Below are 27,895 nucleotides of genomic sequence, written 5' to 3' on the forward strand. Positions count from 1 at the left end.
GAGACAGTGCAGGAAGCTCAATGATTTAAAGATAATGGCTATCAGATGCACAACCACATAGACACAAGGGAAGTGTAATGAGAGTGGCTTGGCTGTAGTGTCCTGGTAGCCATCACGGTCATCCTAAATATAATAGTCTTATTATGTTAGACCTCTAAATAAAATGTGCCCATCATTAAAGAGCCAAGGCCAGTTTATTTTACTAGGTCCAACTCTCCAGTACACCACAAGATGGTGCCACTAGGTCATAAAGCATTTGAGGCAGAAACGACCAGGAACCGTGAATGTTATATTTAGAACTCGTGAAATAAAAGAAGGCAAAAGGGCATCGTAGCCTTCAGCGGAAGTAGCTTAGGTTGTTTGTTAGCATATAAAAGCGTTGCGTTAAATGCCTGCAGTTAACATTTCCTCCATGTGAAGCACGGGACCTGCGTGCTCAGCTGGATTGGTCCGTCAAAACATCGGTTATCAGTCTGTTACAGTCTCCGTTTCTCAAACAGCTAGCTAGCTGTCGCAGGGCAGGAGCTACTCACACAGCAGACGAGGAAGGAGGGGGAATCTTACATTTCTCACTTGTAGGCCGAAATAACAAGGTAAGGTTTTTGTTTGTTAAATCACACAGTATATATACAATTTTCTTTTTTCTTTTTTTAAATGATTGCTTCCTGCATCTTTGCCAGCGGCTGTAGCATGAACGTTACTGGGACGTACTAGCATCACTGACTCCTTCATCCACAACATCTGTATCTTGCCAGATGAGGCAGCTGCTAACGTTAGCTGAGCTGGTTGGCTTAGAAGCTCAGAGCTAAGTTAGCTTAGACTTGAGACGGCGGTGACTTTGTGAACGCCCAAACAACACCGCAGCAGCTTAACCGCTTTGACATTTACAGTCGATGTAGCAGCTCTTATCTGTGGGTGTAAGTAACACGAAATCCGGTGGTGCCAGTTGCATTGTGTTATTATTTATCGGTTATCTCAAAGATTGTTTGTGTGTTTGTGAAATTGCAGAGACAACGAGTCTCGGTTTAGTCTCAAATCTTCATGTTGGGCTCTGGTAACATCTAATGTTATCGCTTTTGGGAAGTTGCGCTGACATATTCTTGAGGAGAGAAAGCCTCTGATGGCACACAGAGTCCCCGATGTTATTTATTTTAGTTATCATCATGTTATTTTTTGTTTTGGAAAACCATTTGAAGTATATATATTTGACACATTTAACTCCTGGCATCACTCTACAAGAATAAATTGAACTTTAACTTTGATATAGTAGGTTTAGTGGTTATTTTATAAGGTTAGCCTTAACCTTTCAGTAAATACAGGGTAGAAATGTGTAGAAACACATTTAATGTGTTGGACCTTTATTCTGGAAAATGTCCTTTAAATTTACTTGTACCATATTATTTTTATAATAATAATAATAATAATAATAATAATAATAATAATAATAATAATAATTATTATTATTATTATTATTATTGAAATTCTTTGTTTTCATTCAGCAATTTATGTTTTGAAGCCTGGTAACAGAACTAGTACAATATGTGTACAAATTAAGTTTGTCCAATAGAGAGGTGAAGAGAGATAAGGTGCACACTTTGAATAATAATACATAAATAAATAAGTTAGAGTAAAAAAAAAAACAATAAGAAAATTAAAAACCAATTTAATAGGTTTAACACATTTCACCCATAAATTAATCCCATTTACCTGTTAATCCCAGTTTTCTTAATCTTTTCCATGGTATAAATATCCCTTACTATCTCTGTCCCCTCTGTGGCGGGGGGCTCTTGTGTCATATCATTAAAACCGTTTAACACAGGGGTGGGCAACTCCAGGCCTCGGGGGCTGGTGTCCTGCAGGTTTTAGATGTGTCCTTGATCCAACACAGCTGATTCAAATGGCTGATATTTGATTTGTGCCACTGTAACATAGGGCATGACTGATACATATTATCACAGAGTCTTTGTGGAGTTTGCATTGCTGCCCCTCCATGAATCCACTGGAGGGCCGTTAAAAGGGAGATCTTTTGCTCCACCATTGTCAAGTGCTTTCGTATCGAGGACCCTCAGATTGGTGGGTTTCTCTTTGTTGGATTGTCTTTATCTTGCAATACAAAGCAGCAGAATAAATAAGTTCAATTTAATGTCTGGGTCACCAAATGAGTTTTTGAGATTCTCCCTAAATTGTGCTGTGATTATGTGGCAACACTGCAGCTAAGTTGATCAAGGACAATAATTCCTCAATTTACAGGAGCTTATCTCTTGCACGGTGCTGGACATCGCTGACAGTGTAACCCTGTTGATCTTTTAATGAAGCTGGGGATCCTCCTCTGCTCCAGATGGCCCTGTGTTGTACTGGTATTTCCATAACACAGTGCCTGTGTTGTTATTAATGCTCTACATGGCTTGGACCCCCTGCAAGTTGTGATAAGTCCTCTCTTCCCCTCCCATCCTCTCTCGCTTGGATAGTGACAGGCAGGTCACATGATTTTTGTTATGGTAAAAGGCACGGTATGGCATCTGGAGCTAGGCAGCATCTGTTGGTGTTTCTCAAGGCTCAAATCTGACTCCTTGTTCTTCGTCGTGCTGCTGTGATCCGCAGGGATCAGGGAAGTTTTGGGCTTTAGCCAGCAGTTCAGTCATTAATGATGCACAGTGTTTTTGTACAAAAATGAAATTGAAGTCTGTGCAGTTCTCTTGTGTCACAGAAACTTGGTGACCCTTGAGGTAGTGTATTTATCTTTAGTGCGAGGGAATTGGGAGTTTGCAGTTTCAAAAATGACTTTAGCAAATAGTGGATGCGAAATATTGTATCAAACTGACTCATCATGATTTCAGCATGCAATATAACTGCTGAAAACCCAGCCCTTCTAGGTAGGAAATGAGATTTGCAGTAATATTGTCTTGTCTGACTAACAGTTATGATGTCACGTTAGGAGTTTATGCCATCATCAATTGATGATAATGCATAAACACCTTTTTGTTTTTATGGAAACAGGCCTTGTTTTGTGTCATCTGTGTATCTGCAGGTCAAACTGGGTAAGTTAACACTCACTTCTAGTCGGGATACTTTTGTTTTAATGAATTAAAACCAACCAAAAAGTGTCTGCTTTTAATAACATGTCAGAAGTTTTCAGAGGTCATGAAAGCTAGAGGTGTTAAATTGACCTTGAGAAAGATGCAAATAAGCAACATTTATCCTCTACAGCAAAATTTATATGAAAATGTTTCTGGTTTTGAAAATGTTTTAACATAACAGTTAAACATTTAAAAAATCACAAGGGGGTAAATTAAGTGGCTAAAGAGACTTGGCAGTTAAAACACCCAACAATTTCAGTTCCTTCTTATTAAACTGTTATACAGCATTTCTTTTCCTCTTTTGTCAGTTTACATCACAATAGTACTGTATATATAGGTTGGCAGTGAAAGAAGAGAGCCCACCTGGAGTGGGTGTTTCTTCCCACACATGGTTCTCGCTCTGAGCTTGGCTGGATCTCCCACTGTCTTGCTTGCCTTATGGCTTCCCTTTGTTGTTTTTTTCTCTGTATCTGTGAGGTTTACTCAGCTCCCACACACCGACAGTGCCACAGTCCTGTCAAAACAATGACAGAAAATATAGGGGATCTGTCTGTTTCTTTTTCCTCTTCTCTTTTCTCCTGTCTCCATCTCTCTGTCACGTAATAGGCAAATAATAAACTGAGTGGATTTCAAGATGGAAATTAGCGTCTTTTAATTATGCAAGAAATGGTTTTGGTTAGATGCTTCACAGATAAAAATTAACCACCATGCTACTGTGTGCCCGACATCAAAAGCAGACTGCACCCTTGCGTTTATAGATGCATTATATTTGTAGTTTGCGATACTAGACGCATTTGCCTGAATTAATTATCACCTAACAGAACGTGTGGGAAAATTTCTGCACCACGGATGTTTCTTATGGAAGCAGCCCTATCTGCTTATGTTTCAGAACCAGTGAACAGCATCCCTGATTGTTTATCCCACACGTTTTCATTACACCCACAAGTTGGGTCGTGCTGCTCAGGCTCTGTGGATAATTGAACCTTACATGTAAATTTTACCACACTTTGTCACAGGATTTATGCCAGCCCTAAATTATTCTTGGCTGAAAAGAAACAGTCAACCTCTGTTTTTCTTAATTTTGGCTCCCAGTTCACAGTTTAAAGTTGTATGGCACCAGTTCAAAAACAGGGGAAGTATGCACCTTTCAGTGAAGTTGGCTTACTGTGCATTAAGCTAAAATTACTAATAGTGGAATTGAAGTTTAGTAGTTTGTTTAATCTGGCTTCACCCAAATCACGGGTGAAGTGTAAGAGTAATGTCTAGTAGTCCAGGTGACTGTGCAGATGTTACTAGGAGAACTCTGGCAAAAGGGACTGTGTGAATAGGAAATTGCATCTTTTACAAACACATTATATTGCTATTGCTTTAATTAATATTTGCTGATGATGAGATAATGTGTAGATGTATTACTTTGCACCTCAATAAAGATAATAAGGATATTTGTGTACTATGTGTTATTAGGTTGTATTCATTTTTTAATGTATTTATTCCCCTAAATCCAAATCCAATTTATTGAATATATATATTTATTAGAGATGGACCGATCCGATATTACGTATCGGTATTGGTCCGATACTGACCTAAATTACTGGATGGGATATCGGAGAGAAATAAAAAATGTAATCTGATCCATTAAATATCACAAAGCACCTCACAAAACTAGCGACATAGTGTAACCTAGCTCATAACCTTAGCACATCGGAGCAGTGTGCATCTCGTGATAGAGCGGCTGTGGCGTGCGAGACTTGTCCGGGGTCTGGTTGAGCATTTGGAGCCTCACTACATGCTTCCAAACCAGCATTTCATCTTGGAGAAAGCTATCCTAGAGAGAACATACTTTTCTTTCTAATTGTCATGTCTAGCTTTTAATAAATATTTTAATAAATATTTTATTTATAATTATCTGAATCTTACACCCAAAGTTTTCGTCTGATGTAAAATGTATAGAAATCCATTATTGTATATAGTAACTATTAAGTCAAATTTATAACCTAGAAAGCCACAGTACTTTTTCATTTGCAATTCTGTTGAAGAAAGCTGTTGAATCTATTTAATTATTGTAGAAAAAGTATTGACTTCTGTGCATTTGTTTTTTCTTTTTACACGTGCTTTAAATTAAAGTCCAATATGTCAATTAAGCATTATGAGGTGGGGGGTGGTTCCCTATTTTTTTTTCTTTGCTGGGAGTTTGCAACCCTATTAGTTAGGTTGTTTAATATTTCCACTAAGTACTCTTTAAAATACCAGAATAGGGAGGATGGAGCAGGTTTAAGTTTATTAGATTGATCAGTTTTGCTGAACTATGAAATATTTTGGGTGCAGTGTATTTTTTTGCATACAGGTATAACAGAATAGCTTTAGTGTTTTTTTTGTTTGTTATTTTTTTAAACTTGAGTATGAACTTATACAAAATGCAGCAAGATATTAAAAAAAAACATTTTATTGATCATGAAATACCCTATATTGGATTTATATCGGTATCGGCAGAAATCCAAATTTATGATATCGGTATTGGTATTGGACATAAAAAAGTGGTATTGTGCCATCTCTAATATTTATATAAATAAATATAAGTATGCTTTAACGTAGTGGAAATATCTTGAAAGTTGAGTAGTTTTGAATCTTAACAAGCAATCAGAGAAATAAGCTTTTATGGTGTAAAAAGGCCTGCTGAAGCTTCATTGGTGAATCCACATGAATCTATTAAACCGTGAATCATTTGCTTGATTGCAGACATAATTGTAGATTAAAGGTTACAAGGTTCAGAGTACAACCTCTGGGATAGTGTAAGAACGGACTATCTGCAGCATACTTCATGGTCATAATAAAAAAGAAAATAACACAGAAGTTGTAAGGGTGTGAAGTATTAATCACATGCACTTTCTCATTTTTTAGTTTGCTGTCATAGATTAGGAGACATTCCCCATACGTTCCCATCTGATGGAGCAGTGGTTGGCAGTCTTTGTGAAGAGGCACCATGTTTCCTTGTCATGTAACCCCTTGGCCATCTGCTGAGCCTCCAGCCTCTTGCAGCAGTCATGCAAATCCAATGCAACCCTCTCAGCCCTTGCCTGATCTACTGTGCAGCTGTCCTGCCCCACCTTTAAACACCCACTCTGAGACACCCTCGCCAGATCCAATGGAGTCCCTAATTGTTGTAACAGAGTATGAACCCAGCCGACCGCCTGGAGAGGCTGGGGAGGAAGAGGTAAGACCAACAAAGGCAAGGGTTCATACTAGAGATGTTGATGTCTACTGTATGAAGTGTAAGGTTTAGCAGGATTTTTCATATAACAATCTTTGTCTAGTAGAACCGTAAGTACATCAAGGTGCAGGTGAATAGAGGATATGAAGTGGATGATTAGTAAGTAAGAGGAGTATAAACCATTCAAATCCATCTCATGTCAGGTAGAAGAAATGGACAGTTCAGAGACCCCGGAGCCAGCTTCCTCTGTGGCAGCACCTTTCCGGACTCCATCCTGTGACCTTCTGTCTCATACAGTTGGTCGGCCAGAAGCTCTATTACCCGGAAGCCAAGAGCAAAGGGGAAGGTTAAACTTTTCAGACAGGAAACTCTCTCTGCAGGAGCGCTCACAAACGGCAACCTCACCCTGTAGCTCACCGGGACTTAATGGGCGCTATATTTATCCATCATTACCGTACTCCCCCATCACGTCACCTCATTCTTCTCCACGCCTGCCCCGCCGGCCCACTGTGGAGTCCCACAGTGTTTCAATCACAGACCTCCAGGTATGATTAAGCATTAAAGCTAATTTAGTTTCAGTTTTAATGGTATAAGGATTTTGTAGCTTGCAATGTGTTTCAGCCTGCGTTAAATGGAGAAAATATAGCTAAATCAAATTAATCGCGCTATATAATAAGTGTTAGCCATATTGGTAGCAGTAGTTTAATATCTACCATGAGTGCTAAGTCAGTATGAGTTATAATGAGGTTGCAGCATATGCCATAATATTTTGGTTATTATGTAATTTTTGCACCATGTGACTCATTGTATTCCCTTCAGCACTGTGTATTGCATAAACCATTACACATGGATAACCTAACTAATGACACAGAGCGAGGCACTAAAGTGCCCCACACATGTTAGTGTGTCATAAGTAATACTAAAGCTGTCTGACAGTAAGAACTACATGTGCATTTGTCTTAAAATCAGCAGCAAAGTGATAAAGAGCAAGCTTTGTGGACACAAAGGTAAGGTTTTATAGTCTAAGTAGATGTAGCTGTGTAGCCGTTACATGTAGTTGTAGTTAGGATTTTTCAGAGCAGCAGGCTGAAGAAACTTTTTGCTTTCTCAGAATTACATATTGAAAGTGATAAAGGTTAATTAGGTGAAATATTTAGAGATATCCTGCAGATATGTCTTGCAGTCTAGAGAGGAGCAGTCAAATAAATGACATTTAGAAATGTATTTTAATGATGTGTGGGACAGCCTTTGGAATGGGAGCCAAGACTGTAATATCAATAAGCTCCAACTTTATTAGCTCTGCCCTTCATACTGAAGAAAATCTATTGAATTTTTCCCTATTCTTACTCCAGAACAGCTTTTTTTTTTCTCTCACAGCCTTTGTACTGCTAAGCTGTCTCTTTGACGCTCTTCAAAATATCCTAGCACAAACACACACATCAAGCTCTTAATCACAATGGCGAAGAGAAGTATGAGGAAGAGTAGTACAACTGCTTAAATCTTGACGATACCTACATGACATCTACATGATGTTAGATTAACCCTTTCACTTATCATTCTACTTTAACAATGCATTTGACTGAAAAGCAGTACCTGTGGTACCAGAGCCTTCACACATCTGTCAGCTCCTCTCTGTTGTTCAAAACAAAAAAACCCAAATGTTTAGATTAGCAGCTCTACATTGTGTACTGGTACTTTAAGGTGTCCTTGGGAGTTTTGAAAACATAGTTTTCAAATATACATACATTTTTCTTTGGGATTTATCCATTCTTGCCTTTGACGAATCCTGTTGATTACAGTTGAATTTCTTATTGATTAGAAGTGAAATTTGATTTAAACTGGATTGCATAAAAATTGAGTCACTGTCCTGATTTAGAGGGAAACAAATCAGTGGCTGGTATGAAGAAATGTATTAAAAATGTTAATGGAGAGAAAGTGTTAAAGGCAAATTTGAGTTTCAAGACAACATTCAGGCAGATTTTGTAGGAATACTCATGATGATGTGACGATTGTTTTCTTTTTTCCCCTCTCTTGCTCCCTCTTAAAGGACTGTGTTCAACTCAACCAGTACAAGCTGAAAGATGAGATTGGAAAGGTACCATGAGAGACAGCTCACTGATTGCTCCCTTTCACTGACTCTTCCATTTTCTCCTCCCGTCCGCCTACTGCATGTCTGTCAAGTAGCACACATCATCAAGGACAGTCTCTGATATCCTCCTTCCCGGCTGTCCTCATTTCCCAAACTCTGTGTAAACCACGAGGCCATGGGAGAGTTGGAAGATGGATGAGAGGCTGGTAAAAATAGCGCTCTCTAAGGGTTGTGCAAGGCTTAGAGTGTGTGTGTGTGTGTGTATGTGTGTATGAGTGAGTGGGTGTGTGTGTGTGTATGAGTGAGTGTGTGTGTGTGTGTATGAGTGGGTGTGTGTGTGTGTGTATGAGTGGGTGGGTGTGTGTGCCTATATGAATGTTTTAGATTGTGGGCATTGTTAAGGCAGAATGTGTGTGTATTTCCGTATGTAGGTAGACATTTTAATGTGTGCGCTTTTGAGCACAGTGGAGACAGTTAAAGCCTTTTGGAATTGTTGGATAGACTTGTGTTATCAGTTTATCTCCGGGACTGTAGGATGAGCTGTGTGCTGTCTCTCCAATCTGCAATCTGCTCCCCCAGCAGGAACCGACACTGCCCTCTCTCTCTCTCTGTTTGTTTTTGTTCGTACACACAGGCTTGTAATTAGGCCTACTTTTTATCCTGAATTTCCTGTGTGTGGGCAGGGAAGCTTGATAGCATAAACCAGATCCAGTTTCCTTTATTAGCCTGAAATCAAAAATGAAAGAGAGAGAGGAGCGATGATTTGAATTTCTCTGTTCTCATTTTGAAGCAGCTGCTAATCATTCAGTGTACGCTGTCAGCCCACTCAATTCCCTTGTGTGTTTGTGTTTGTGTATTTATTCCTGTGTGTATCTATGTATTCCTTTGTGTTTGCGTTACACTTTGAGTGTCACATTTAAGAACTAACTGCTTAATATATATATTAGTGCTGTCAGCGTTAATCTCGTTAAACTGACGGGACAATCCGTGCTAACTCGCTAATGGAGATTTGCTGCGTTAATGCGGTTATGACGTTAACGTCATTTTAACGAGATTAACGCTGACAACACTAATATATATATATTCAGATTTTTCCCTCATGTTTTCTTTTTTGCTTGTTTCTGGACAGGGCTCCTATGGTGTTGTCAAGTTGGCTTACAATGAGGATGACAACACATACTATGTGAGTTTGTAATGCACATGCGAGTCCAGATGTGATTTATTTCCTTATCACAGGCCAGGCGACCACTGGTTAACTTTGCAATAATCAACCCCTCTTGTAATATTTACTGGTGTGATTTGATGTGGATCCTCTGCATGTGAAAATGTCTCCAGATAATTGAGCTCATCGACTAATGTAATAACACATCATTTCAGGCTTTTGTGTTTTTGCCGTTCTTGATTATTGCTGCAGTTCACATTAAGCTGCATGATAGCGATTGACAACGACAAAGGGATTATTTTAATATTCCTCCCGAGTGACAAAGGCCTCGTGTCGCATTCGGTGATTATATCATTGACATAATAACTGAGGGCATTGAAGTTATTAAAGAATAGGGAAAATATTCACCAAACAATGCCGCTGTTACACACCATGCTTTCTCTTCAAGTCTGATACAAATTCCTGTCAACTTTGGCAGTTTTTGAAGACATAATCTGGTGGAGAGAGAGACATTGGTCAGAAAGATCTGTCTAGACCAGGGGTAGATACAGTTAAATGCACAGTCAAGAACTGGCTCTCAAATAAAAGAAAAAGAAAGTACAATTCAACAGTATGTCAACAATGTTTACGCAAGGGAAATCACAAGAAACTGTTGGTCCACTTCCACATGTCTTGGAATGCAGACATGGATAAGAGATCCCAAAGCTCACAGGTGGGAGACTTGCATGTATCCGCATCGCAGGGCATCTCTCAGCTGTTCTGCTCTTATCGTCTGCCCAACTTGTAGTCAGCTTTCTTCCCTTCCTCTGGGTCAGAGAGGTTGCGCTCTCAATCGCTATCGGGTCAGCTGAGGCACATGACTCCACCCTGCCACCCAGACTTCTCGTCAACCCCTGTCTGCACCTCCAGACGAAATTTGATGTTTGAAAACACTGTGTAGTGAATGGAGTTGGGCTTTCTTTATGACATGTAACCACTTAAATACCAAACTTGATAGACGGTGTAGTGCAGTTGAAATACTGTTTAATGTAAATGTGCAGAAAATGTTACGGCTCATATTTCAATCATTTCACACCACGATTGAGGAAAGCTGTCTACAGTGACAGCAGTGACAAACACACCAAGCATTTTCAAGCTACAGAATTTCTAGGTTTAGGGTGTAAGTGTAAGAAACCTGTAAGCATGCTGCTGTTTATCTTTTCTTTGGCTTTCTTGGCTGCTGGACTCTTTCTGTTTCTCTTAACCTGTTGCAATCCAACTAAGTTTCCCTCTCTGTGCTGTAGGCGATGAAGGTGCTTTCCAAGAAGAGGCTGATGAGGCAGGCAGGTTTCCCACGTAAGTTTGGAGTCAGGGCCATATTTCTGTGTAAGGTCTCAGTCATCCAGTTCATGGTAGTCTAAAGAGCTTGGAAAGAAAAGCGACTGGACTTCTTTAAGTTTCTTGAAGACGTGTCACTTCTCATCTGAGGAGCTTCTTCAGTTCTCAAAACCAATGGTGGAGCGTCCCAGGTATTTAAACCCGAGTGGAAGTTCTCCCTTAAGAGGGTTGTTGACCCGCTGTTGATCATGTGTCTCATCACATGGCCAAGGTGTTAAAAAGCTTCTTGGATGAGAGATGAAACATCTTCAAAAAGTCAGCTTCTTTCCAAGTTTCTTAGATTCAGGGCCATATGGTTAACACAGCAGAGCATCTGTAATGTCTGTAATGATAATGTTAATGTTAACAGCACATACCAATACTTAGGATTTGACTCTGTCTTTATCCTGTCCCTCTACTCTTCCCATATTGTCCCCTGTTTCCTCCATCAGGGAGACCTCCTCCTCGTGGGGCAAGAGCCGCTCCCGAGGGGCCTGCCCAACCTAAAGGGCCGCTGGAGCGAGTCTATCAAGAGATTGCCATCCTTAAAAAGCTTGACCACCCCAATGTAGTCAAACTAGTAGAAGTGAGTAATCTTGTAAAACATGTGGATATTTTCATTTGATCTCTTAAGGATTACTTATTGGTATTATGCTAATTTTAAATAAGTTAACAAAGGAAAGGAAACAGCAATGGCATTTTGAAGAACCTTAAAATGTACATAAATTGTGTTAGACTGTAAAGCTATCTTTCTACTCTATGTATACTTATTAGAAATTCCACTGAAGGAATGATGATCTGTTGTCTGTGTTCACACATTTCCATTCCTCTTCAATGTGTTGCCAGGTTTTGGATGACCCCGGTGAGGACCATCTGTACATGGGTATGTTGTGGCCAGACAACAACACATCACAGCAAGCATAAAACAAAGTCAATTTTAACCTCATCTTTAAAAGATGTGTTGTTGTTTTTTTAGTTGGCTTGTCCTCACTAACCTCCTTTGTTTTCTGTTACAGTGTTTGAGCTGGTGAAGCAAGGGTAAGCTAAGCCTCTTATATGGTAATGATTGTGACACTGGAATGAGCCCAGTCTCATTAGTTATGATTGGTAATTGAGTGCGTTTGTGTGTGTACCTGTTGATGTTGTACCGTGTGTATCTAGGGCTGTGATGGAGGTGCCGACCGATAAGCCTTTCAGCGAGGACCAGGCACGTTTTTACTTCCAGGATCTTCTCAGGGGAATCGAGTACTGTGAGTTTTCAAAACCTCCTGCTACTCTTCCACCTACCCTGTGACTACATTAGTGTTTATTACGCATGTGTAGATAGATTTAATCTGACTTGCAAAGTGAATTCATTTTACTCAACAGATTTTATGTTGTTAACCCACCAAGATTGCCAGCACTGTGTACAACATCAAAATGGCTCATTAAACAAGTTTACCTTGGTCACGCCGACTGTGACAGTTGTTCTAGTCTTGAAATGTTGTTTTTTTCAGTTTGTACAAAATAAAGCACTCAGTGGACACTTTATTAGGTACACCTTACTAATACTTGGTTGGACCCCTTCATGTCTTCAGAACTAATCTTATTCTTCATGACATAGATTCAACAAGGCGATTAATGAAGGTGTGTGGAAGAAATCCAAGTAGATCATTAGTTTCTGAAATCATTTAGACCAGCCCATCTGGCACCAACGACCATGCCACATTTAAACTCACTCAGATCACTTTTCGTCTCCGGACTCCATTCTTCGGCTGGACCTTCAGCAGGCCGTCTTGACCATGTCTACATTGCTAAACAGTACTGGGTTGCTGCCATCGGCTGATTAAATATTTGTGTTAACGAGCAGATTATCAGGTGTACCTAACAAAGTGGTTGGTGAGTGTATACTTGTCAGATTTAGAGGCACCAATTTCAAAAGATGAATATCCTTTTCATTATTGTTTGGACAAAATTCTGAGATTCAGTTTTTCATTTAAATTTTTCCTTGGTCGTATAACTTTGTATATATTCATATGACATCACCTTTGCATTCTGGTAGCCCAGGTTTTCCTGACCAGGTGAACTAATAATAGCTAATAAATATACTAATAGTTTTGTTTAAAAATTAGCTCATTACAGTGATGTTGCATAGTATCAGCATGTCCTTATAGAGATAAAAGTCTGCTAATGCTTTCCATTAGAATTATGATTGTGGTAAGAAGATGAAGCTCTGATTGTATAATCAAGTGCTGTCCTCCTACAGCTCTTCCCTGCCATTTACACAAGGCCTTCGTCTGAGCTGCTCTTGACTCTAGCAACACTCCACAAAGTTCATTTCACATAATTTCAGCGGCTCTTAATGCATATCAGTGCAAGCAGGGATGGACACAAAAACAGTCTGGAGTCATTTGGAAAGGAAAGTAGGCTTGTTTTAGTCATGGTGCAGGTAGATTAGTTAAAAACAGTTTAAATAATTAAGGCACACTTAACTCTCATTTTCACATCTTAACCAGGTAGTGTGGACATAATTTATCATCATTTACCAAACGTCTACCTGGCTGTCTAACTACACTACCAGAGATTTTTCTTCACGAGTCCAAGCCATTAAAAAAAATGGTCAAGCCGTTTTTCACCATTAGAACATCTTAATTCTGCCATAAACTGAATACTACAAATGTGACCCGATTGCGATAATAAAGTTTGTTCGCTTTTTCTGTTAATAGTACATTACCAGAGGATCATCCACAGAGACGTCAAACCGTCGAATCTGCTGGTGGGAGAAGATGGACACATCAAGATTGCAGACTTTGGAGTTAGTAACCAGTTTGAAGGAGCTGACGCCCTGTTGACTAGCACAGTTGGAACTCCCGCTTTTCTTGCTCCTGAAACGCTCTCTGAGACCAGAAAGAACTTCTCTGGAAAGGTGAAGCAGTATTCGGCTAACTAGTGCCCTCTTGGGATGACTTTCAGAAATGCAAGAACTTTTTTTTCTTTTTCCATTAGAATGTTCCCGCTTTCCAAACATTTATGAAATTTTGAATTTCAGCTACCCAACAAGCATTTTCACATCAAATTAAACCTGTTTTGCTTTTCTGCTAAGGCTTTGGATGTTTGGGCCATGGGAGTGACGCTGTATTGCTTCGTCTTTGGAGAGGTGAGTTGGGGAATGGTAAAAACATTAACATTTTTTTGGTACTAGTGATCCTGCTAAAATCGACACATTTTTTGTATTCACAGTGTCCATTTATGGATGAGCGCATTCTCAGTCTTCATCAAAAAATCAAGACACAACCCGTGGTGTTACCAGAACAGTAAGTTCTGCCTTGCTCTTTTAACAGATGGCTGTTCCCAGTGTTTATTGTTTAAATAGCATATTTATTAAATGAAATACACAATTTTGGCACTTTCTCAATAACATATTTACTCAGTTGTCTAATTTGTTTTTGTTACAACAGTGCCGACATATCAGATGATCTCAAGGATTTGTTATTGAAAATGCTGGACAAGAATCCAGAGACCAGGATAACGATCCCACAGATTAAGGTAAACACATGGGTAGCTGCCGGTGGCCGTGTGTCATGTTTAAATATCACACACACACAAAATGTCAAAAGGATTATTGTTCTTTTGTTTGGACATTATTTTATGTCATTAAATTCATAAATCAACTGTTTGTGAAGTATAATCTATAGCAGTTTACATATATTTATATATATGAATGAATAGCTTACATTGATCTAACAAATATAATTTTGCACTTAGATTCAGCCTGAGTAAATTTTTACTGTTGTGCCTCCAAAGACACTGTCTAAGTTTATATGTGTGGCACATAATCTGATTACTCAAAGAACTCCTTTGTTTGCCTTGTGCTTGTGTCCAGGTACACACATGGGTGACAAGGCATGGTGCTGAGCCACTTCCCCCTGAGGACGATAACTGCTGTATGCTTATTGAAGTAACCGAGGAGGAAGTGGAGAATTCTGTTAAACACATCCCCAGCCTGGCAACAGTGGTGAGTTTGTGAACAATTTTTGTCTCACAAAAGCATTAAAAAACATTACAATCACTTCAGACCCTAATTTGCCTTTCTCTTGGTGTCATAACAGGAAATATCACATTTGGGTATCATTTATGGGCAACTCGGCTACAATGAAAGAGTAATAAAAAGTACCAGAGAGAACGAATGCTCCATCAGGAGCAAAAGATTATTTCTTAGCAAATTTGCATTAGTATAAATTAGCTTAATTACTTAGTACAACAGAGTGTTTTAGCAACTTCTGAAATAGAACCCGGCAAAGTTGCAAAGAGTAGAGGTAGTGAAGGTAGATAAGTTTAAATACTTGGGGTCAGCCATCTAAAGTGCAGGCGAAGAAGACCATGCAGGCAGGGTGATGTGGGAGATAAATATCATGGGTGATTTGTGACAGAAAGACAGCAGCAGGAGGGAAAGGGCAGGTTTATAAGACGTTAGTGAGACCTGCTATGATGTATGGTTTGCAGAGTTAATTTTGAGATTTGCAGAGCTCAGGTTGGGTGGTTTGGAGACGGAGTTAGAGAGGAAAGGCTGGGATGGTTTGGACACGTGCAGAGGGCGGATAGTGAATATATTGGGCAAAGGATGTTAAAGATGGAGCTGCCAGGCAGGAGGAAAAGCGGAAGACCTCAGGGAAGATTTATGGATGTAATGTAGGAGGACATGTTGAGCATTGGTGTGACAGAAGAGGAAGCTAGGGATAGGGTGAGATGGAGGCAGATGATCCGCTGTGGCGACCCCTAAGGGGAGCAGCCGAAAGACGAAAAAGAGTTTCAGTCACATTGCACCATCCCACAGCTGAGGCACTGCACCTACTCAGTTCCTCTTTCAACACTTTGAGCTAGAGCAGATGCATGACTCATTTTTTTCAAAAAAATGATTTTCTTTAGCTGCATTAATTAATGTTGTTTAACATTTTCGTTTGACTTTTAACTTAAAAAAAAAGTTAAAAGTCACAAATGCAGAATACATCTGACTTCCAAATTCATCAGATCTACCACGACATTGCCATCTGTTATCACAGCAGAAACATTTTCTTAAATATGAATTACATATAAATGATATAGTGGTTTTTGATGAGTACTGCATACTGTTTTGTAGGACAATAACATCTAGGAGAAATCAGTTCTTTAGCTGTGTTCTCATTGTTAGGGTTCTAAAATGAAGGAAATTTGTAAAATGTTTAAAATTGAAGCTTTTCATCTTTACATTACTAAGTACTGTTTACTTTTTTGAAGATCCTGGTAAGAACTATGCTCAGGAAGCGATCCTTCGGAAACCCCTTTGACTGGGGCCGGAAAGAGGACCGCAGCAGTTTGTGTCCTCCAGGGCAAACCCTCACGTAAGCACTGTTTACAAAAACACTACAGTTTCTAAACTCTTTAGAAAAAGGCAGCAGCAGAGCCAGCCGAGGCTTGCCGAGTAGTTTGTCTGAAAGACTGTTGGTAGTCCTGTTGTTATTTCTCTCCCCCTTCTCCTGCCCTGTAGGAAAGGCAGAGCAGGCAGTGTGAGATACTGCTACATTCATTGTAACCAAAAAAGGTAAATAATGCTGGCATAGTTCTTGCCTGCTGTAATGCTGTTTAAGTGGTCAAGAGAATATTTTAAGACCCGCTGGCATGATATAAGCAGCTGTCTCCCAGTATGGTGGTGATAGTCAAATACTCCTGTGCATCACATTTGTTAACTAACCTCTGGTGGTTTGGGGGTGTCTGGAGAAGCCTTGTTAGGGAATGTTGAGCTTCACTTAAGAACCTTCAGTACCTGCAATCCAATTTCCTGTCGTTATCTGTGTCTGAGGGTGCTTTTGGTGTAGTATGAACTGTGTAGCGGGGAAATACTGTAAATATGTCATTCAATTAGGCATTCATATAGTGGAAGATAAATTAGGACGCACATAAGCTACTGAGTGTAAACAAAACTACGCGAACAGCGGGTGACCAGCTGATACACAGAACAATGTCCTTTATCACAGAGGGTTCATTAGGTTATTAGGTTTTTTTTCTGGGTTGACCCACAAAACAAAACAAATTAAAGAAGCATTTTAAAAGTCAAGTCAAAATAAAAAGCATTTTTGTCCACACTCAGTTCATCATGGGCCAAGAGCATCCATTTATCTTCATGTGTTTTTACTTTCCCTTGCATGAAGCAGTCTTGACATTTAATTAAAGGACATGTCTGTAAATTAATGCCATCTTTACTTTTTTAAGATATTGTTTCCCCGCTTTCACCAGTTTTTGTTTTTTTAACCTTTCCTGGGGCTCTCCTTCACCGTATCTGCTGTAGAAATGAACTCGGTGTACTCTGCCATGTAACAGCTAAATGGTTGCTTTGACTTAGTAAACAGGGCTTAATAGTATCTGATTATTTTCTCTGTTCAGTGAAATAGGAATGACAGCGAGCCTACAGCACTGCTATAACTAACGCTGCCTCTCTGCTGTGTTACTTAGGAAACAGGAAAGCGGTGACGGGATGAGAAGTATGAACCTGCCCTACGTGGGAGAGGATGAGACTCTTTCCTGATGCGGAAGGTTTAATATGCACGCTGGCATCTGGCTGCCTGCAATCACACAGCACAAAACCCCTTTACTCACAGTTTTATACTTGCAGCCCACACATCATTTCTTGGGAGGTGGTCGAGTGTGGCAGACACTAACAAAAGGGAGGAAATAATGCTCTAAGGCACTTTGATGATCACTTTCTAAGCTTTTATTCTGTCCTGTCCTCTTACACAGTTTAATTTAAGGTTATGGGACTTAAACTGTAACATGGAAACCATCCAAGGGTGGAGCATCCTCCTTTACTTTCAACCTTCGCCCCTTTTGCCTGGCCCACTCCTTCTCCTACCCTGCATGCTCTTATAGTCCTAGCATGCTTTGTCTCAGGCTTCAGCTGTACAGTTTCGGGTTTTATCATAGTCTAGCCACTTGTGTTTCAGGTATACAGGGACGAAAGGAATAATCTGTTTTGGGGGGGGGGGGGGGATGGTTGTCTTCACCATCACCACCAACATTTAAATAAGCAGTGTTCTTAAAAACGATTGTCTGGTTCACTCTGCTTCGTGGTAGCAGTGCCCAGTTTGGTAACACATTTTAGAGTGAAGTATCTATAGAATTTACCCAAAATGGAAAAAACTGGGAGAGTGAAAAAATGTTTACTTCACCGAATGCATGTGTTTACTTTCCCAATGCAAACACTGTATAAGCTATTTCTAAACAGTTACATTGTTGTACAGCATTACTTTTGTTTTTTTTCTCACTACAATCAGGTAGCTTTCAGAAAGCTTTAATACAGTTGATATAGTGTTTGTGAATAATAACATTCATTGCTGCATACAAGAGGGCATAAAAAAAGTCATCTTTCCTCTTTCCTTGTTTTTGATCTAGTGCTTCTGGTGAATCTTTTTAAGATGTACAATTATGTGATTTTTAGGTGTTTGCTATAAATCCTGCGTGAAGGTGACGGTGAAGGTGAGGTACTACCTGATGCATTTGGGGGAAAACACAACGTGTTAGTTCAAAATGATTCTGTAGGTTAAACGTGTTGTTGAAGCTGTAAATCGGTCTGTTTAGACAAAATCGGGCTTTGTGGTCGGATCCCGAGCGTCACATGATTTCACTGTGTTCACGTATTTGTTTCACTTCTCCAAGTTGAGGTCTGTATGCAGGCAAATTAAACAGAAAATCACAATTGAATCTCAAGCTTAAAACAACAACAATAAAAAACTTGTGAATATTTTTACTAGTTTTGTTTGTTTTTGTATTGTAGGAGGTACCGATATTATGTTAAAACTGCACATTTCAGAGCACCAAAAAAAAAAGTCATTTTGTAAACTATGATAAATTGAAATAAATAAATAATGCTGATCTATTAGAAACGGCTGCTGAAGTGAGTTTAAAATGGAAGCATAGTGCAAATGCAGACTTTTTGTACAAATCTATGCATGACATATTGTCGAAGTGTTGAACTTAGAAGCATTTCTCATGTTTGGTCTGGGCTGTAGACAACTCTGCAAATATTTCAACTTTTAAAGTTTTTTTTTATTAACGAGCTTCATTTCGGTCCTAAAGCATTAAGTTATTTATGCCTCAGCAGTAAAAGGCTGATGGGGGTTGTCATCACCCTGCCAGGACGCTCAAGTTTATTAATGCAATAACTTGAGAATGAAGCGACGTAGGCGTTTCAAATTGTAGCTACTAAAACTCTCTGACGGGTTTAAATCTCAGTGATCTTGACCTCAAGGTCAGAGGTCAAGTTTTCTGAAATGTAAATGTGATAACTCGAGAACAAGATGACGTAGGATTTTGAAATTCAGACCACAGGTGCATCTAGTAGGAGGCTGAGGGGTACCACTGGCCACTGCCAGTATTTCTTTTTCCTCCCACACTTTTGTACATTTTGTTGAGCCATCATTGTTTCCCTCATCAGTGTGTCTTTAGCTAACTTAGCGTATTAGCACGATATTGAAAGTAGTTATTACATTCAATGCTTCCACACACTAATTACTTCAGCACTAACGTGTTGAATGTATGAGAAAGGGACTGGAATTTTTTTGTACTTACTTCTTCTTGCATGTCACTCTGAACTGTACTGTATGTCTGTTTTTTAAGATGAGTACTATGCACATGGTGTAACTTTATGGTGCAACGGTACACCCTGTCAGATACCTGTCATGTACACCGTCCACACCCACTGAGCTGAATCTAGAGGGCTGTATGTGGTTAATTATTTTTGCTCATGTATCTTTTTTTTTTTTTTTTTCCCCAAAAAAGATAACCACCTTAGAGCGTAGGGACATGCACTTTGGTTTTAGACTTCCAATAAGGTTAAAATTCGTTTTGAAGTTTAATTTCGGTGAAGATATCCAACAAATAATAACGTTTATCTTCAGTTTGCTCTGGATTGTGGACTGTTACCACATAGTTGTAACATAGTGCACCTACTGTAAGTTGCTGTTAACTGTCAGATTAATTTGTTGTCATGAACATAAGAAGACAGATGCATTTCCTTTGGTGTGAATATTTTCCATAACCAACAAGAGTAAAGTGAGCTACTGTTTGAGTGTGAATGTAGGGTGCAAGCCACAAAAACAACTGTATGATAAATATTTTATACAGTATTTAAACTTGTAGTTGGTTTCAATAGACCTGCCCATTGTTGCCAGAATGGTCAGGCTAAGTGATTAACCTTTATTGTTCACACAATTTTGCATTCTGTAGTGTAATCAATTTTATTAAGAGCTTTTGGGGGGGCGGGCTCTTTTCCTCCTAAATGCATGCTAACTACTGAACACATACCACTGTATTGTCATAGCATGAGAGGTCCTTTACATCAAATGGGACCTTTAAAGTAAATATTCTCTACATACCTGTACCTTGTTCATAATTTGAATAAAGTATAATTGCCTTTCTGTGATGTTGTGGGTTGAGTTATTGATGCAGTTGCGGAGGTAGACCACTAGTCTGTGCTGTGCACCAGAACATACTGTGATTCTTGAGAGGCTTAATATCACATTGTGCTCTTTGTATGTGTGTAATGCACAGCGGGAGCAACTTTTCTGCATCTACCATATCCTTACAAACACTTAAACACTGTCGTGCTTTAATTCAGCAATTCATGTATACACATTTCATGTGCTCAGCACGCTCGTGGACGGTTATTTTTCAAAAATGGGGTTTAGTTAATAGAAAATCTGCATGTGAATCCTGAAAGTAATTTGTCCTGCTTTATTTGTCAAAAAAAGACTAAAAATGTGTGCAGATAAAACAACACAAATCTGACCTCGTAAAGAACATGTCAACAAGAAATGCTAAATGATCAAATGGCACTTCTTCAGGAATTCTATGCAGGATTTACGGTTTAAAAGTGTCCAAGACAGTTTACAAAACATTTTAATTGACTGTAATGCTAGATGACAGACGAAGAAGTCACTTTGATGATTGATTTTCTCTGTACACCACCACCAAAGCATATTTCAGATCAAAAAATCAAGATGTGAACATTAATTTGAGGCATTAAATTAAAGATTAGATTAAATCATTAAATGTTTAGTTTTTTATATGCAGTCCTTCATTTCAGAGCTTCAAAAGTAATGGGACAATTGACCGACAAGCAGTTCCATGGCCTAGCGAAGCCAGCCGCCTTGATATTTCATGAGAAATTAAGAGGCTAAAAAACCTGCAGTTGATTCCAAGTATTGAACTTCCCTTTCTGTCTATGGTAACTCCTTATGTGAGGTCCAATTAGAGTCAGTGCACGTGAAGGGATTGTTTTCCACTAGTGTTTATTGATGATGTGAATGCTGATAGAAGTAACAGGATGAACTGTGAAGTGTACAGAGCTATACTCTCTGCTCAGATTCAGTCACTTGCTGCAAAACTGATCTGACAGTGGAATGGATAATGACCCAAAGCAAACTGCAAAAGAGTGTCTAAAGGCAAAGGAAATGGAACATTTTTCAACAGACAAATCAGTCACCTGATCGAGCCCACAAACAAGCAGCAACCAAGTATACCTTAATCAACTATAACCAAGTAACCAACTATACTTATATTTAAAATGATGTTTGTTAGCCTCTAAAATTGGGAGTCTTTGTATAGAAATGGATACAATTCCTCAACAGTGAATGCTTTTGTTCAGTCTGATTTACAATCCTCTAGTTGTTCACAGTGGTAAAATTAGGTGCTGGACTTAACCATGCTTGGAGACCAGCGTCCATTTAGAAAATGTCCAGTGTGAAAATTTGATATCTTTTACAGATTTACAGATGCATCATTCATATGATTAATGAATAACTCTGATTTCAGAATTCATATATGCCCAAACCTGCAGTTCTTGTGAGACTTTTTTAGTTATGTTTCCATTACAGATCATAAACCTGACATTGACTTAGTTGTTGTTACTGACCCTTGTTTCACTATTGTGTAAACTCACCTTCAGAATCTAAACTCCAGTGGAGGCTTTAAAACATTTAGGGAAATAAAGTGTCACACTGACCCCTTGTGTGAATTTAATCGCATTGCAGTGCACCCACCCATGTCAAAAGACAAACTTTATTTTGGAAAGTTGTTTGTCATGACTGACGTGGTGGTGAAAATTCATTCATGAGGGAGGTTTCTATTAAACTCTCATCTCTGATTTTGTTGATGTTTATACTCAGATCAATGTTAGCTAAAAGTCTCAATTTAACATTAAAAATACAAAATATTAAACTAGAACAACAGAAGAATCAATTGTTTCTGCTTATACTATGATTAGAAAACATTTTACTGTTGATATCAAAAGAAGAAAGAAATGTGAAACTTCGACCATTCTACAAGCAGTCGTGAACTTCAAAACATAAATGCATAAATATCCAAAGGGCAGTTTTGAAATGGATCACAAATTCGCTGCAGCACAGTATAATGCTTGCTGTATGACATACTGTGTAAATGCAGCGTAGAGGCTTTTGCAGGTCTTGAACTGGTTGGTGTGTTGCACTCCCCACGGGGGCACATAAGGAAGCCTAAAACGCCTATATCAGCAAATGAGAAGTGCTGAATGAGACAGAATCTGGGGCTTCGCTTTACTCTGAGTAGCACTCTGTTAATGGTTAACATGCTGGAGGTAAAAGAAAAACACCAACGAACAAAACACTCAATACAATAAAGGCATTCATAAGAGACCTACTTCTCCATGAGAGATGTTTGTTCCCAACCTCTTTGTTCACTTTCTTTAGTTTCCTAAATTGAAGCTGGCTGCAATCTCTGCATCTCTGGCTCCAAAAAGAGAAATAGCACACCAACTGAATTGAACTTGCAGCCAAAGCAACTCTCGGAAAGATTAAAGGACTGTTTGAATCGTGCCATATAACACTGTTTCTCAACATGATGTCAGGGGTTCCCTAGGGCTCCAGGACCCTTATCTAAGTGGTCCAAAGAAAAATGTGCTATAAATTATAGAATTGTGCTGCAATATTAAAAGGTGCATGTCTGAAGATTACAACAACACAAAAATACTGTGCTACATTATCTTTGGGGCAATACAAACTTATATGATCATGAGACATCTGTGTTATGCTTTTTTTTAATAAACCGACCGTAATTTTTGCATAAAACTTAAAAGTAAAAGGGAAATATGTGAAAGGCAGGGCTGGCCTAGGAAAGAAGTGGAGTTTTAGACTGGTGCTACATAGGTTGTTGAGTATTAGTTGTCTGTGATGTTTGCAAACCCTGTTTTGCATATCAAACTCAATGCAAATGCTCCACTCAAGCTCAAAGAGCGCGAAGAAAAAGAGAGAAGTGGAAAAGCAGTGTACAGAAGGCAGATTGTGTTAAAGGCAAGATTAGGGACCCGAGGTGTTTCAGGAACAGGGAGATAAACTACCTTAAAACTTCTTGAGAGTGAGGAATACCTTATCTGCAATTTTGTGCGTGTTGAACTTGTAGACAATGTGTAGACAAAATAATTCAGCTTTTGCGGTATGTCTACACAAAATTTATTTTTCCACTTCAAAACACATACTAATCAGGCACTGACGCTGAAGTGATAGCAAGGCTTGTTTGGGAGCTACAGTTAGAACAGCAGGGCTTTTTTATGGCATACTTTTTGGACAGCAAACTTCATTGACTGAGTTTTAACTTTCAAAGCTACTCAGACTTTGACTTTTGTTTTCTCTTCCCCATTTGCCACCAATTAGTTTTCACTTTTGATGCCTTGATTTTGCTGTTAGATTCTTTTTTGTAGTCTGAAGTGCAAAGACAAGAGCTACTGCTTTTACAGTTAGCCTTTAGTTCCTTATATATTTTGTACTTTGACAGTGGCTTGCTTTTTCAGGCCAGGAAACTCCTCCTGCTTCCCTCTAAGTACTCTGGTTCATTGATTTAATTGGTGGAAGTTAGTCGATGATACAGTGATAGACAGATGGTTCATCTAATCACCTGTCATTGCTCTGTTTTTGCCAAGGAATTTCCAAATGGAGATTTCCTGGCGCTCCCATGTAACAACCCATCTGCATGTCATGCAGGCCGTATGTCATTTTTTTCTCTATTATACTTTGATTTTCCATTAATCAGTCTACAGCACAGAAAGAAAACTGACTCCATTTGGACTGAGTGTTGTATATTAATCTTGGTCTCGAGGCATTTCACTGAGACTTTTTCCCACATAATCCTACTTTATCTCCTATGAAGTTAACTTCTAATCTTCTTCTTTCAGCTACTTCCCTCAGGGTTCGTCGCAGCATCCCCTTATCTGTCTCCATCTCAGCCTATCCCTAGCATCCTCGCCCTGTCACAATAACAGCTCTGCATGTCTTCCTTCACTCCATCCATGAACCTCCTCCGTGATCTTTTTATCTTTAACATCTGTTGCCAGTATATCCCTTATCCCTCCTCTGCACATGGTCAAACAATCTGAGCCTTGCCTCTCAACTTTTGTCTCGCTAAAACTAACCTGACCATTCATTCACACTCATTTCCAACCTGAAAATCTGATCATCTTCAACTCTGATAACTCCAGCCTCCTTTTGTTTTCAGAGCCATGATTTCCAAAACATACATCATTGCAAGTCTGTCATCTTTTAAACCTTCCTTTTCACTCTGTCCCTCTGTCATAAATCACCCCCAACACTCATCTCCATCTCCTCCGCCATGCCATGCCATCACCTCTCGTGCACTGTCCATTGCTTTACATGATTGACCCCAGTTATATAAACTTGTCCACCAGCACTACTTCTGCTCCTTCTGTCCAGCTGTCCATGTCTCATTCACACTTTCATTCCTCTTCTTTCCAGAACATACCGCCACCTCTCCAGGCTCTCTTCCATTCGCCCCCTGCTCTCACTCATCATAATGTCTTCTGCAAATGTGATAGTCCAGTGACGTTGACACTGTGAAGTTTAAGGATTATAAATGGGATTGAAATCCTGGATTGTGTTTGTGAGACATCATCACAAGAAACATGGCTGTATTATTTGTTTTAGATTTAGGAGCCTTTAAATAACTATTGAATATCTTTCTGCCGAAGTATCTATCAAAAAAAGGCAAACAGTGCATCACAAGTAGACACATTTGCATCTTTAATTAGATTTCTGGTGAAATGTTAGTTTTTGTTCATTTATTTGTTTGTTTGAAAGCAGAGGAAAGTGCTCTCAAACTCCTGAGTCAGAGTTCAGTGAATTCAGAATATTTTAAATTATAGTGATATTTTTCTTTTTTGCTTTGGTGTTTTTGAATTCACCCATCAAATAATATTCCATTAAACCCTAGAGCTGTTTAGGACAACTTCTCCAAGAATTTGGCAGCGTAATGCTTTTGCTGGAATTAAAAATGGCTCAGGAAAATGACAGGTTGCATAAGTGTGGAATTTTATATCTGTAGTGAAAACATGTACTGCGTGACTCAGGCTGAGAGAGCACTTGTCTGTGCCAGACAAACTGTAGGCCAGCATTTCGAAGTCAGAGAGGGCAAATGCAAATAAAAAACAATGTTAAGCCTGTAAAAAGCACTCCAGTGAGATTGGTTGAGATTAACACACACAAAAAAATAGTTCTGCTCACAATGCTCAAATATTAACACAAATAAATGACAAATGGAAAAGTATTTACCACACACTGATGTAGAAAAGCTTTGCCTGGCGTGTGTTTATTTGTATGTGTCTGTGTTACGCAGGGCTAGGACCACTTGACCACTCTAAGCTGAAAGGTTTCACCGTGCTGACTGCAATTTTTCTGCACCTACACTCAGTGACCAGTCTTGAAGTTCTACTGTTTCAATCACTTAGAATTCCAGAACGGCGACCTGTGACTTGACGGCACATCGTGTAGCACCTTCGAGATCGTGAACACATTCGCAACAATCGCTTCCTCTGATGCAGCACTCAGGAAGCACAAAACCTCAATATTCTGAGCCTTTTGCAAAATCTACCTGCTTTAAATGGCAAAAAATAAAAATAAAAATTGGGAATTGAGATTTTTGTGCTTTGCAAGAGTTGCTGCTTTTTATTATGTAAAGCTGCTATGGGAAATGTAGATTTTAGGGTCTTGGGCACTTAACAGACTGAGATTAAATCAGCTGTTTTTAATACATTTTTAAAGTCTGTCAACCTTTGGAATGACCACGACTTCTGAACTGATTACTTCTGACTGAACTGACTGATCTTCATTCATGCCCAAACACCCTGAATCCTACACTTCCCCTAATGCAGCTTTGCTCTCTATACAAACTCCCACAGCCCTCAAACACAGCAGCACCACTTTGTAATGCAAGCTCTCTCATATAAGCTTCTTTCTAAAAATGTTCCCCCTGAGCCACAGAAGACATTATAAAATATTTTCACAGGAGCACTCCTCCTCATTACGAGCGAGCTGACCTTCAGATGTGGTACTGTATCTGTGGAATGGCTTTTTAACTTAGTCCTGATTTAATGGTTTCTTAAACTACTGTCCCAGCCCTAGCATTTGTGTGTGTGTGTGTGTACTGTATTTTTGTGTGAGTGCTTTGACCCTCCTTAATCTGTTTGAGACTGCTCAGGTCACTCGGGCCAGCCTTAGAAATTCACTGGCACCTGGAAGGAGAAGCAAATAGATGTTAACAATTTAAACTTCTGGCAAATTCGGGAAAGCTCCGGTCCTCGGACTGGATCACAGCCCAGCGAAGCGAGAGGCAGCGGAAGTCTGGTTGGCTGCCATTAAGAGAAGCCAAGTGTGTTTGGCAGATAGCGAGTGCAGCCAGCACTGTTGACAAGGGCCCGCTAAGTGGCCCGAACCTTCTGCAAATGAGCAGGAAGGATCAATAGGAAAACTCCTACACTACAGCGGTAGGAGCACTTGCATGGCTCTTACATCCCTCTTGACATCATGAAGGATACTAGACTGTCTTTGTGTTTGGATGTATGTGACAGAAAGATAATTGAGGGAATGATATTTTTTCCTTTACCGGATGAACAGTAAGAGAAAATACACACATCTGCATGTTTTTTTGTTTTGTTTTGTTTTTGTTTTACAAGGAAAACAACCACACACCCACACGATGTTCGAACATTGTACTTTCCCTCCAATGAGAATAGTTCCTCAAACCAAAGACGCATCTCTGGAGAGATAATACATTCATTCCAAGCAATGGCGATGAAGATTACAATATCTTGATAGACAAACAGGTTAATTACTTCATGGCTAAAACCTGAGTTATTCCAAAGTATTTCCATATGAAATTGCACAACAATGCACATCAAAAATAAATGATGCATCATTTCTCTTGTAATAGAGTAATTTGCATGACTGAAGCTATGCTAATATATTAATGTGATATATACACACATCAACGTATGGTTTATTTAGTATTTTACTCTGGGGTCTGAGATTATTTGGGAGGTCCAGTCAAAACACAGAACCACAGTATGACAGAATGAATTTCAGGAAGTTTTCTGACGTGCATCATCAGCTTCAAAAATGAAGTCCTTGCAACAGAGGAGTGTGACTCTAATGGTATTTCTTTTGTACACATTTGACATATGGATTTTGCTTTCAAACTCAAGAGGCAGACAGATTTGTTTGCCATGATGCAAACAAATCCAGCTCTCTCTCGCTTTCCCCCCTTTTATGTTGATTTGGCCTTTTTTTCCCTGTTAGTCGTGACCTTTCTTTTTGAAAACGAGGAAGAGCAGAGGCACAGCATAATTTAATTCATCTTCAGCCCCTTGGTCTACTATTGCCTTCCCTCTTCTCCCAGCCTCTCAAGGGTGAAAGCGGGTATGACTGTTTGTGTCGAGTCGACGGGCCGAGCACTACAGCTGAGCAATGTTCAAATGCTGGATCAGTTTTAACAGGTTCCTCGTGGCACTGGAGGGCTCCGCTGCACCATTGATCCGGATGTCTTTGTCACAAAAAATCCTCATAGTCCAACAGCTTGGAGTGTTGCCTCGTCTTCCAAAGGCGGTAGAGGCGGAAGTCAAAGTACGTCTCGATCATCTCTTTGCCTGAGTAGATAGGATAGGATCATTAAAACAAACA

At 39.4% G+C, this 27,895-nt stretch overlaps 2 protein-coding genes across 6 annotated transcripts in view; one reads left to right on the plus strand and one right to left on the minus strand.

The window, feature by feature from the left end:
* Positions 1-256: 256 nt before the first annotated feature.
* camkk2 (calcium/calmodulin-dependent protein kinase kinase 2) lies at positions 257-20,317 on the plus strand. 3 transcript variants are annotated; one of them, XM_085169074.1, is made up of 18 exons: positions 257-917; positions 5,976-6,288; positions 6,489-6,830; positions 8,333-8,380; positions 9,504-9,557; positions 10,820-10,871; positions 11,345-11,478; positions 11,739-11,775; positions 11,909-11,930; positions 12,054-12,142; positions 13,598-13,797; positions 13,975-14,028; positions 14,112-14,185; positions 14,330-14,417; positions 14,755-14,886; positions 16,146-16,249; positions 16,396-16,449; positions 17,358-20,317. In XM_085169074.1, the coding sequence occupies exons 2-18, from the start codon at positions 6,058-6,060 to the stop codon at positions 17,428-17,430; spliced, it is 1,788 nt and encodes a 595-aa protein (XP_085025200.1). In that variant the 5' UTR covers positions 257-917; positions 5,976-6,057; the 3' UTR covers positions 17,431-20,317. The 3 variants fall into 3 exon arrangements, with proteins under 3 accessions (XP_085025200.1, XP_085025199.1, XP_085025201.1); XM_085169073.1 differs by having other exon boundaries at positions 257-598; XM_085169075.1 differs by lacking the exon at positions 16,396-16,449 and having other exon boundaries at positions 258-598.
* nsmfa (NMDA receptor synaptonuclear signaling and neuronal migration factor a) overlaps positions 19,580-27,895 on the minus strand; it is a 51,755-nt gene continuing 43,439 nt past the window's right edge. For all 3 annotated transcript variants that reach the window (XM_085169070.1, XM_085169071.1, XM_085169069.1), the window contains one exon: positions 19,580-27,861. In XM_085169070.1, coding sequence (XP_085025196.1) covers positions 27,764-27,861 — 98 coding nt within the window. In that variant the 3' untranslated portion in view covers positions 19,580-27,763. The remainder of the gene's footprint in view (positions 27,862-27,895) is intronic.

Source organism: Neolamprologus multifasciatus, chromosome 7, assembly GCF_963576455.1.
Source record: "Neolamprologus multifasciatus chromosome 7, fNeoMul1.2, whole genome shotgun sequence".
NCBI lineage: Eukaryota > Metazoa > Chordata > Actinopteri > Cichliformes > Cichlidae > Neolamprologus > Neolamprologus multifasciatus.